Source organism: Microcaecilia unicolor, chromosome 11 (assembly GCF_901765095.1).
Source record: "Microcaecilia unicolor chromosome 11, aMicUni1.1, whole genome shotgun sequence".
NCBI classification, from domain to species: domain Eukaryota; kingdom Metazoa; phylum Chordata; class Amphibia; order Gymnophiona; family Siphonopidae; genus Microcaecilia; species Microcaecilia unicolor.
Window position 1 is genome coordinate 173,160,573 of NC_044041.1, and position 12,956 is coordinate 173,173,528.

The window sequence follows — 12,956 nt, forward strand, 5'->3', positions numbered from 1 at the left end:
TTGTCCATTTTTTTTTTGTCTTTTTCTCTCTCCCCTAAATTGATTGTGGTCTAATAAATCCATCCGTTGTAATGACATTTTTCTTTAGTTTCTGCATTGTTTACGCATAATTATTCATTTTACTTTTAGTGGATTGTATTTCTGAATCAAGTGTTTGCTTGTAAGATAATCATCAATTAATAAAAATAAAGTTAGAAAAACACAAAACCAAAAGCAGGTTACCAAAAAAAAAAAGAAATTAGTGGCAGATACAGATTTCAAGATACTTCCTCATGCACCTGTTTTCCATTCCTACTGCAGTACCACTAGGCCTCTCCACTAGGCCCCTACCCTTGATTCCTCATCTCTGAGGATCCTCTCTGCTAACCCAGGCTTTCTTGAATTCTGGTAATCTTTTTGCCTCCAACTCAGGATGGCCAGTTCCTGATTCATATAGGATAATTTTCTAAAAGAACTGCCCTGCGCCCTGCTTAAGCATAAACAGGCTGTACATGTGTCTTCTTTTTCAATCTTGCCACCCATGGGAAAAATATATGGCATACAAAAGTAGATTTAGGATTTTATAAAGAGGGGCTCCAGAGGGGATGTTACATAGGGTTACCATATTTACAGAGACAAAAAATAATAATGGCTGCTACCTTTGCTAAAGAAATATTTTAATTGAAGTAATGTGTAAATGGCTTTTAGTTAATGAGCACACATCAAACAGTGACTGACTTACACAGTGCCGTAGCGAGGGCTAATGGCACCCGGGGCGGGTCGCTGCTGCGCACCCCTCCCCCCCGGGTGCAGCATGGCACGACCCCCCCCCCCCCTCTGCGGCGCACCCCCCCCCCCGGAGCGCAACCCTCCCCCGGACCGCATTCTTACCTGCGGGAGGGCCGATCCGCCCCGAGTGCACGTCACTCGGAGCTGCGTCGGCCCCGCTGGTTCCCTGCTCTCTCTGCCCTGGAACAGGAAGTAACCTGTTCCAGGGCAGAGAGAGCAGGGAACCAGCGGGGCCGGCACCCCCCGAGTGCGTGCACCCGGGGCGGACCGCCCCTCCCGCCCCCCCTTACTACGCCACTGGACTTACAGTACAGAAGAAGACAATTATTTTGCAAAAACTTCTGGATTTGCATTTCATTGAGTCTGTGCCCTAGCGTACTTATCAGAAGAGTGGATATCCCTCAACAATTTAGGCTAGGTTCTGAGGTACGGATGAAAGTCTTTGCATGACATATGCTTAAAATTGTGCTGCATGAACAAAATTCTTATGACAGATTCAACCAGCATGGAAACAGAGGATATCTGTTTAGCATTCCCATATGTCTAGACTAATTAATAGGCCAGAGATGAAAATTGTGCTTATTAAGCCCCACACAGAAAATGCCTTTTACTGGAAAGTTTTAAACACAGTAGCAACTGAGGGTAATAAATACCTGCTGTAATTTGATAAGGAAACAGTCAATGAAGTCACGAGGATTGTTCAGATCCAGCGTCTCTTGGTTCTGCTTCACTTTTTCTGCAACAAAGTCTACCAGTCCCTGAATGCACTGAAATATCTTGTTGTGTGGTCCAGGCAAGTGATCCATAATGCTTGTGTATGAATTGTACATCTGCCAAGAGTAAAAGCACAACTGTGCTTCAGACCTTCTAAAATGTAAGAGTATTTCATTTATGTGTCTGCTCAGCCAATCATGAGATAGATTTTGCATGCAGTGGAGGCATTGTATGCAAATTTATCTCATGAATATTCATTGTGGATATACTGAAAACCTGACTGGCTGGGGTGCTTCCAGGACCAGGTTTGCGAGCCACTGGTCTAGACAGTCGCATAGACCACCTTAGAGCGGAGGTTACATTTAATTGTAAGTAATGGCTTTGGAATGGCTAAGCTAATTTGGGGGATATACATATACTCTTGGTTTCTATACATGGCGTCAAGAATTGACATACAAATTAACTGAGAAATGAGCCAATTAATATCAATAATTAGATAATAGCAACCAAGCCTTCTCCAGAGTAGCCCCTACACTCTGGAATGCACTGCCTGAAAGGCTCCGCTTAACACAAGAGCATCTCTACTTCAGGAAGCAGGTGCAAGCTTGGCTCTTCAACCAGGCCTTTAATGGAAGAAGTATCTAACTTATTAGTCTCACTCACACACACAAGCAGTAACTAGGGCTGCACATTCTGCAGCAGGACCCACTCCTACCCTAGCTGTGATAATATTTAACCATCTCCCTGACCTCACGTGCAACTTTCTTTAAGTCACCTCACTTTCTAACTCTTCTCACTCTCTTACCTATCTATATGTTCCATGTTTGCTTTACCCTTCACTATCAATTAAAACATGTTCTATTAGGTATTGTGTTGACATTATAAGTAGTATACCACACCATACTTTGTATTGTTATTTTAATATTTTACTGCTGTAATTGCCTATTGCTCATGTTTGATCTATTCTTACTGTACACCGCCTTGAGTGAATTTCTTCAAAAAGGCGGTAAATAAATCCTAATAAATAAATAAATAAATAAAATGATTGCTGTTAATTGAAATTCATTAGAATTTACGTACTCATCTGGCTGCACACTATTCTATAATTCTTGGTGCCTAACTCTACTAGTACGTGACTCAAAAAGGGGCGTGGCCATGGGTGTTCCAAAAAGTCGCATGAGGAATTATACAATATGGCCTCAGCGCACCTAACTTGGGCACCACCATTTACACCAGGTTTCAGCAGGTGTGAATACTGGCATCTAAAGTTAGACATAGAAATCAGTGCTAAGCATGATTCTATAAAGGGCATACCATTTACTGAACCCAATCTACAGTGTTTCTGAATATTTATATAGAAACATAGAAACATGACAGCAGATAAAGGCCATCCAGCTCATTTTCGAAAGGGATCGCCGGCGATCTTCCGACACAAATCGGGAGATCGCCGGCAATCTCCTGATCCCGGCCAAATCGGTATTATTGAAAGCCAATTTTGGCCGGCCCCAACTGCTTTTTCGTCGCGGCGCTGGCCAACCTTCAAAGGGGCATGTTGGTAGGGTAGCGAAGGCGGGGCGGGGGTGGGACTGGGGCATGGTTGCGGGATGGCCAACTTCACCTTATAATGAAAAAAAAACGGCCGGCTCAAACGAGCATTTCGCCGGCTGGACTTGGTCCATTTATTTTTAGGACCAAGTCTGAAAAAAGTGCCCCAACTGACCAGATGACCACCGGAGGGAAGCGGGGATCACCTCCCCTTACTCCTCCAGTGGTCACCAACCCCCTCCCTCCCACCCCCCCAAAAAAAAACTAAAACTTTTTTTGCCAGCCTGCATGCCAGCCTGAAATGTCATACCCAGCTCCTTGACAGAAGTATGCAGGTCCCTGGAGCAGTTTTTAGTGGGTGCAGGGCACTTCAGGCAGGTAGACCCAGGCCCATCCCCCCTACCTGTTACACTTGTGGTGATCAATGTTGAGTCCTCCAAAAAAAACCCCAAACTCACTGTACCCACATGTAGGTGCCCCCCTTCACCCCTTAGGGCTATGGTAATGGTGTACAGTTGTGGGGAGTGGGTTTTGGGGGGATTTGGGGGGCTCAGCACCCAAGGCAAGGGTGCTATGCACCTGGAAGCTATTTTTGTTGTTTGTTTTTTTTTACAATTTTTTTTAATTGCCCCCTAGGGTGCCTGGTTGGTGTCCTGGCATGTCAGGGGGACCAGTGCACTAGAAATGCTGGCTCCTCCCATGACCAAATACCTTGCATTTCGCCTGGTTTGAGATGGCTGTGCCCAGTTTCCATTATGCCTGGAAAACGAAGCTGGCCATCTCATGTAAACCCGACGATCCTGCTCTAAACCTGGCGAGCGATTTGGCAAGCGCCAAACGTATTTCGAAAATATGCTTGGCTCCGCCCCTTCACGGAGCCGGCCCCGAAGATGGCCAGCCATCGATTTGGCCTGTGCCATTCAATTATGCCCCTCCATATGACCCATCCAGTCTGCCCATCCTCTGTAACCCCTAATTCTTCCTGTTCCTAAGCGATCCCACATGCTTATCCCATGCCTTTTTAAATTCTGGAACAGTCCTCGACTCCACCACCTCCACCGGGAGGCCATTTCATGCCTCCACCACCCTTTCTGTGAAATAATACTTCCTTAGGTTACTCCTAAGCCTATTCCCTCTTAACACTGTCATATGCCCTCTATTTCCAGAGCTCTACTTCATTTGGAAAAGGCTCTCTTCCTGTACATAAATGCCCTTGAGATATTTAAACGTTTCTATCATGTCTCCTCTCTCCCAGCGTATACATGTTTATTTATTTATTGATTATTACATTTGTACCCCGCGCTTTCCCACTCAAGGCAGGTTCAATGTGGCTTACATAATAATATGGATTACAGAGAACTGATAAAGAGAAAATAGGTTAACTAAGGCAGAATAATAAAAGAGATATGTAGGTAGAGATGGGCAAGGGTGAAGGGAGTAGGAGAGGTATGAGCAAGGGGTAGGTGAGCATTGGAGGAGGGGTAGAGGAGGCGGGAGGGGGGATGGGATACGGGAAAAGTAGAGGGAAATTTGGTAGGAGATGTAGTCTGGGTCATTGTCTTAGTCTCCTAGATATGTGTTAGGTAGATGGGCTCATAGGATTAGTTTGGGTCATTTGGGTTAAGGTTCATAAGCCTGTCCTTATAATTTTTGCATTCTTTAAATATAAAGGACTAAAATATATCTTTTTTCAGCCAGAACAGTTGAGAGTATTCATAGAATCTAGGAAACATTAATTTCAAATGGTTAATAACCAATGGATAAATGTAAAATATAAATGGTAGGGTAGAAAATGCGTGTGAAGTCTATTCTTATTTTTTTTCTCTTCTTTCCCCTGATATCTTTCCCCAATATTCTTTGTACATGCCCCCCTCCTATTTGTGTTTTAAAGAAGACACTTAAAATATTGTTTTCATTATGATGACTCTCAGAGAGACATGTTAAACGTCCCAATTTCAGAGGATGAAGTGCATTGGGCGATAGGAGTAAGCCTGCTACATAAAACTCCCGGGGAGAGGGGGCATGGTTTCACATCTGGATTCTATAAGATTTTGATCTCTGAAATAGTCCCTTGTTTAATGACTGAGTTTTATTCTTTTACTCTCTGAAAAGCTGAAATTGTGGTTCTTTTGAAACTGGGTAAGCACACTCATCGAGCGGACTCTTCAGACCTATTTTGCTTATTAATTTTGAAGCTAAGTTATTTGCTACGGTCTTGGAAACTTACATGGCTCAGATTCATTCCCATCTTTTAGCTGACCCCCAAGTGAGGTTTGTGCAATCCCGCTTGATGGTGAATAATATGAAGAAAAGTTATGTTTGAGGTATTGCATTTTTATGAGTTCATGGGTCTTTTTTAACAGCAGTTCAAGATCTCCATCATGCCCCTGGATTAACGGGTTGTCTTCTATTGTGCTCCCCATAGCTTGGAGTACTTGGTAGAGCTGCCCTTTGTTCCCACTTCTGTTTGTACTCATTTTGGATTCCTTCATTAGGGATATTTTGTAGTGTGTGGATATCCAAGGTGTGATGATGTGCTGGGAGCATTTTACAGTCTCTGCTTTTGTCTATGATGAATCCCAGGATCTTGTTGCCTGCTTTGTTGGATACTTTAACAGAATTTGGGGATTTTTCTGGCTTAAATCTCATTAAATCAGAGATCATAGCCATTAATATGGGATTGCAAACTGGGAAGAGCTGTACTGCCTATTAAGGCGGACACAGGATTCATTTACATATTTGGGGATTCAGCTTTGTTCAGATATGTCTCACCTGTATGAAGCTATTGTTGATGCCTTGTTTTCTTCTATCAAGCAGGCCTTACAACACTGGTTGGATCTTCCCATGTCCTTACTGGGATGGATTAACCTTTGTAATATGGTTCTTTTCCTCCAAATGGTTATATTTCTTTTGCAAACCTTGCCTTTGAACTTAAAGTGGAAGGATCGCAAACATCTTTCTAGTGTAGTTTATCAGTTCTGTTGGGGGGGAGGTCCAAAAATATGATTTTCTAATCTTACCGGTAATTGGAAATGCAGGGGTCTGGGGCTCCTGGATTTCAAATTATATAACACAGCTTGTTTGCTTTGACATTTAGGGGACTGTATATATCGTGGAGAGGTGTATAGTGTATACCCCTGTCCAGACGGAGGGAGCTTTTTGCCATCCACTTCATCTTCTTTACTAGTTGCAAGATTTTACTCCTGGTTTGGAAAATCCCAGGGTGCAGGAGTGGATGAGGAACATGATAAAGCATTTAACTCTCACTGATGGATCGTTAAGAGATTTGGGTGGGTTAACTGTAGGGAAGCCCGACTTAGCTGATCGTTTTGCTTTTTCACCAAATTTCCCATTATATTTCTTCTTTAGACTTGTCTCAGCTCGCTGTAGATTTGAACTCTAAACTCCAAGATTTATTTGATATGCTTTCAGAGGACCCCATTTTTTTCTGTGTTGCACAAGCAGCTGTTGGCAGCCTGTTCCGAACGAGACCTTCTTGTTATAGTGGGTTGTTGGAATGCGGATTTGCAATTACATCTGAGTTATCAAGATCTCCTGGGGTGTATTCATGGTTCCCTTTTTGGGTGAGTAGTGTGGAGTTACAGGAGTGCCAGTTCTGTGTCCTGTTGTGAGCTTACGTATCCCAATTGAGGCTGCATCTGATGGGTAGGTTGGAACCCCCTATGTTTAAAGTATGGGACCTTTCCTGGTATCGTTGGGTTGTATAACCATTTGAGTTTTCTGGAAATTGTTAATCAGATTCTGGAACAGATATTGCATCAATCTATTGTTTTCATTCACGGGTTTTACTTTTGGGTCAGACTTTGGCATTGGAGGTGTGTGGGAGGAGTCCCAGGATATGGGTGATAAAAGCTTGTATCTTAAGAAAGACATGTACATTGCAGCATGGACTAAATAGGAAGCTCCTTCATATTGGCAATGGTGGAATAAACTGCACAATTTGCTGACCTTTCAATCTCAACATTTCTTTTACTCTGCTTGGGGGTAGTATGCTCATTCGCTGACACCAAGGGCTCATAGTTATATCTTGAATCAATCGGGCACCCTCTCCTCTACAAATAGTTGATTTTCTACTTTGGGTAATGATTGTATACTACTGGCTCATTAAGGGGGACGATCGGACAGTAGGCTTTCTGGTGAGGGGTTAAAAGAACCCATGGTCTTGCAATTATTCTTCTAAGGTATGGGGCTTGGGGTGGGAGGCAGAGGGGGGAGTAGAGTGGTGGTAGGGTTAGGGGTGGGTGTATATGTGGTGTTGTTGTATTTACATAAAAAGCTGAATGATGACTTTTGTACCACGGTTGACTTGTTCATTGTTCTGTGCTATATTCATCAATAAAATGTTTCAGCCTAAAAAAATTACAACAAAACATCAGTGTTTTCTAGGGTATTACAAACTGTCCCTCATCAGCCTGTCTTCAAGTCTTTCATCCCAACCCTAGTCCCACCATTCTCTCAACCTTTCTCTACCAGTTTCTCATGCCTATCCTCTTACCCCCTGTGTAATGCTGGCAGGTGGGAGCAGCAATACAATGGAACTGTATTAAACACATGTTCTTGTGTGCGTGCCCAAATTGAAAGAGAAGAGCCAACACATATCAGTGCCTGTTCTTCTGCTCCTAAATTTGCTTTTACTTTTGATTTTGTTCAGATACTTGCACATATCTGTTAACTCCTGTCTGCCTTTGAACCTTGCAGGTGTTTTCTTCAGGTTGCAAAAGGAGATAGCAGTTATATCTCAATAAATCCTCTCTACAAACTCTTGTATGCAACCCTGGACCTGGAGAACAATTCTCATGGCAACTGTGGGTCAAAAGCCTCTGTTTACTTTTCTGCATCACTGTAAGATATTCAGTAGCCCCATTAACATTCATTTTAATGCAGTGTGCAGCCATGTATTTTGCACAGGTTAACACTCGGGCTCAATTGCTTTCTAAATTGCTTGGCACATATAACCTACATTCAACCCTCAGTAATCAAATGGTTAGGCCTGTGGTAGCTTTCTGCGTTGGCCCCTGAAGGTAAGTCTTCCTTCAATTAACAGCTGTTTCTATTTTTTGTTGGCATTTATACCAAAATTAGACATCCCAAATATAATACTGACGGTCATCTGACTCTAGTGCCACCCTAAGGCTTTCATCTCATGGCTGATCATACCTAGCATACAGCGATACCTCTGCCAGAAAATCTTTTCCCTTACCTGTCCCCAGAAAGAGCTGCTGAGTTGAAAGCTCTCATTCATCATTTGGAGTAAGGTGAGAAATTCCTTATCGTCATAGTCAAACCTTTTGCCGAAGACAATGGAGCAGATGGCGTTTGAGGCCGCTTTGCTGAAGAAGAAGGTGGGATCAAAGGGCATTTCTAGGTCAAGGAAAGAGAAAGACAGGCAATGAAATTCAGACACTAGGACTGTTGGTACAAAATATATTTTAGGTCTTTTGAGGGAAAAGTGGTAGACAGTAAATGTGCTACTAGGGGAACTATATCAATGGATTGACATCATTCCCCAACCACAATCTGCTTTGAGCTTCTCCGTTCTATATTATCCCTAGTGTATTTTAGTGCTACAACATTTTAAAAGAGATTTATAAATTCCTTTGATATATGAATAGAATAAGCAACCATCACATGGTGAGAAGACTCCTGATGCAGGCCTGAACGGCTGAAACACAGCTGTGTCGAGTCCTTTTCTCCCTACTTTTTTATGGTTAATAAAGTATTTAGTTTTTAATTTTCATATTGAAAACGTGTCGTCTTTTTTATATATTTATATTTTTAAATATATATATTTTATTATTTTTATGTTTTTATGTTTTTTATTTGTTATTTTGGTTTCGCTAGTCATCTTCGCTGTCTTGCCATTTGATATCATTCCCAACATAATGACTGACTCCAAGTACTGCTAAAATTGACTGCAGTACACATCTTGATATGCTATAAATATATTTTAGCAAATTGAGGGAGGGGATTATCAAGGTGTGGTAAAAAGCAGACTTATTTTGCACCTTGATTTACAATGAGAGTCAATAATCTGTGGTATCTCAGTGCTGCAGGTTGCTGACTTTCATGGTAAATGAATATTGTTTGAGAACTACCTCTCAACAGCATTATTCCAGTAGCTCAGGAACATCGGACTTCAAACCTGTGTTCCTAGAGGTAATCTTGTGCTACATTTGCTAGTACCTATATTTCTATACAAGGAAGTATTACCTCTAATGGTAGTATTGTGAAACTACCATTAAGGACACTATTTTGGAGGCAGCACCAGCAGAGCATGAGCGATTGGGGATTGCTCCTGCCCTTGGACCACTGGACCACCAAGTACAGGGCCCTTAGGCTCTCAATGATGAAGGGATAGTTTTAGAGGAGTGGGGGTCCTGCATTGGGGGGGGGAGGAGTTTGATCAGAGGAGATCCTGGATGGAAGTGTGATCCGGGTTGGAAGGGTCTGGTTTGGCACTGCGGCCCCTTTAAACTCCAGGTTGAGAGCATTGGGTTATGGCTTTGAGGCCTGGTGTTTCCGGCATGGTAAAATAACCCCCAGTTTTTATCTGGGGTTATTTTATCATGATTTTATAACATGACTTGTGGTATGCACCTGGTATTCACTGCAAATCATGTTATGGCTTTTACATAATAATGAACTGCTTTCTATGTATTTAGTGTTTTACATCTAATTGCTACGTAATCTGCAGAGACCTAAATATCACTGCATTAGGGCAACTCAGACTGTGCTAGAGCCCCTTTAAGTCACGTGAAGAGGAATTAACTTGACTTAAGTCTCTAATACAGCTAGATAACTTCCTCCTTTAGTGATTATGGTGACCTAATAATTTATTCATCATCAGACCCCTGAATCTTTTAAGAAAATGCAAATGATTTTGTGTCCTGCCTTTTGTTTCCCGGAACTTTTCCACCAGGTACTTGGCCTCCTCTTGGATCTCGTTTTCCATGCTCCTTTTTCCAAATCCGAAATCCTTCAGGGTCGATATGGAGAATCTCCGGAGCTGCTTCCAAGTCTCCCCACTGCTGAAAAGAACCCCTGGTAATAATAAAGAGAAAAAAATGTTATTTTGACTGTTTTTAGATTACAGTTGATTACAGTATGCCAGCATGTTAGTATGAGTTAGCTAGATAAAACTAGGGTTGTGTGCACCAAGAACTCTGTTTTGTTTGTTTTTCATTTTGTTTCTTTGAAATGAAATATAAAAATAAAGAAACCAAAGGAAGAAACAAAGCTAAAAGAAAATGGTGTGCCAGTACATAGTTTATATCTAAATTATTATTTTCCCACTTCTCACCCTCTATCTTCATATATAACCATATAGCCAATATCCAATAAGACAGGAGTGATCCTCAGTTGATTCTGTTATACTGGATCCATACTTTACAATGGAAGGAGAAAGAGGAGGAGGGTCTCCTGAAGTCTATTCCCTATGTCCAAAATACTGGTGCATAAAAAATGTTGGCTTTTAAAACTCGTTCACAGAAAAAAACAATTTGCTTGCACCAGGCTGCTCCTCAGAGGAAACATTGCCTATGGCCGAGCTGAGAAGAGAGCACATTAAATATCAGGGAAAGGTGGAGCAGGTCCAGTGGGACCCATTCGTAATTCATTTATACCTCACATCTAGGCTGAAAGGAGAGGATTGAGGGGTTCATGAGACGCTAGGGATGGGCAGCTGGGAAATTTTCATTTCATGACACTTCCTTTGTCATTCCTGGGATTCTTCATTTTCTTCATTTGGTGTGAGGGGGGGGGGGACGACGACATTTTTGTTGAGAGTGCGCATTCTTTGCAAAGAGTTAGTACTCTTCCTAACATTTGTACACTATTTGTAATGAGGACACAATGAGGGGCATAATCGAACGCGAACGCCTATCTCCATGGGCGTCTATGTCCGAAAACGGGTACGTGAAGAGGCGGGACAGACCGTATTTTCGAAAAAATGGACGTTTTTCAGCTGGGCGTTTTTTTTTTTTTTTTAGCGATAATGGAAACTAAAAACGCCCAGCTCAAAAACGTCCTAATCCGAGCCATTTGGTCATGGGAGGGGCCAGGATTCGTAGTACACTGGCTCCCCTGATATGCCAGGACACCAACTGGGCACCCTAGAGGTCAGTGCGGTGGACTTCAGAAACAGCTCCCACATGCATAGCTCCCTTACCACGGGTGCTGAGCACCCAACCCCAACCCCCTCCCCCAAAACCCACTACCCACAAATGTACAACACTACCATAGCTTTTAGGGGTGAAGGGGGAACCTACATGTGGGTCAGTGGGTTTTGGAGACCTCCCATTTACCAGCACAAGGGTTACAGGTAGGGAGGGATGGGCCTGGGTCCGCCTGCCTTAAGAGCACTGCGGTACCCACTAAAAGTGCTCCAGGGACCTGCATACAGGCAGGCCTCTAGGACTTGTTGCTGCTATATAACATTGGCACACCAGTTGACACCTGAAGACTAATCTCTCCGAAAACGTCCTTTATTGGAATAAGCACGCTTACTCACAGTTAACTGCAGATCAGAGGTTGTGCCCCACTGGCAACGAGTCTCCCTGGTACTGAGATTAGCAGTAGGTCAGAGCTGGCAGAATGCTGTACAATGTCCTCTTTCAGCCACATTCAAGGTAAGAACTAAGTTCTGTAACGTGGATGACACATGAAAGGGATCTAAAACTGGCTTACAAAAATGGCCACTACCTCATGGACTACTGGAGCTATGCACGTGGGAGCTGTTTCTGAAGTCCACCGCACTGACCTCTAGGGGGCTCAGTTGGTGTCTTGGCATATTAGGGGGGCCAGTGTACTATGAATCCTGGCCCCTCCCTCTAACCCAGTTAGCAGGGGGAAAAGCACCATGGGAGTACAGCCTACCAACTACCAACATCGTGAGCATTTGCCACAAGCTAGTGGAATTACGGAGCCCAATACCCTACACCCACCACAATGCATTGCAGATGTGACTCTGCAGTGCGCATAACAGAAAAGGTGTCACACTCACCCGAGAGCCACATCAGAACCAGGGAAAGGCTGTCAGAGGATAGAACATATTCTGCTGTCATGGAGGTGGGTAGGCATTTGAGGCTGGCATACAGGCTGGGAAAAAAGTTTTTAAAGTGGGTTTTTTTTTAAATGGGAGGGGGTTAGTGACCATTGGGTGAGTCCGGGAAGGTCAACCCCAATTCCCTCCAGTGGTCATCTGGGCAGTTGGGGCACTTTTTTGGCACTTGTTCGTGAAAAAAAAGGGTCCATAAAAAGTGACCCAAAATCGCGGTAAGAACGCCTTTTTTTTTTATTATCAGCTAAGGACGCCCATCTCACCTCGGCTGATAACCACACCCCAGTTCCACCTTCACCACGCCTCCGACACGCCTCTGACACACACCCGTCAACTTTACCCGTTTTTGCGACGGATTGCAGTTGGAAACGCCCAAAATCGGCTTTCGATTATACCGATTTGGGCGCCCACGGGAGAAAGACGCCCATCTCCCAATTTGGGTCGCAATATAGGCGTTTTTCTCTTTCGATTATAAGCAGAAATATGGCATAATGGTTCATCCATGAATGTAATATCCAGAAAAGAGTATATTGTCTTTCCAAATAGTGTGCACACTTTGCATGGAGTGTACACTATTATCAGTAAATGAAAAAAACACATGTATTGTAATGACAGTCCATCCCTACAAGAACCAGGGACTGGAAGTATCCCTAGGTTGAAGAGACTTGGCCAGCAAGCTCTTTAACTCTAGATTCACTGCCATCACATAAAGTTTCGAAGACATTTTATATTTCTCATGTGTTGCCACAGTTGAGCACAAGTATAGTTCCCAGCTACTACTGCTACTACTACTTATCATTTCTTTAGCGCTACTAGACATACGCAGTGCTGTACACTTGAACATGAAGAG

General features: G+C 43.1%; 1 protein-coding gene across 2 annotated transcripts in view; it reads right to left on the reverse strand.

Moving 5' to 3' along the window:
* LOC115480088 (cytochrome P450 2G1-like) overlaps positions 1–12,956 on the reverse strand; it is a 64,757-nt gene that overhangs the window by 12,513 nt on the left and 39,288 nt on the right. For both annotated transcript variants that reach the window (XM_030218546.1, XM_030218547.1), the window contains exons 3-5: positions 9,940–10,089; positions 8,249–8,409; positions 1,422–1,598 (exon numbers count right to left, since the gene is read on the reverse strand). In XM_030218546.1, the coding sequence (XP_030074406.1) occupies positions 1,422–1,598; positions 8,249–8,409; positions 9,940–10,089 (488 nt within the window). The remainder of the gene's footprint in view (positions 1–1,421; positions 1,599–8,248; positions 8,410–9,939; positions 10,090–12,956) is intronic.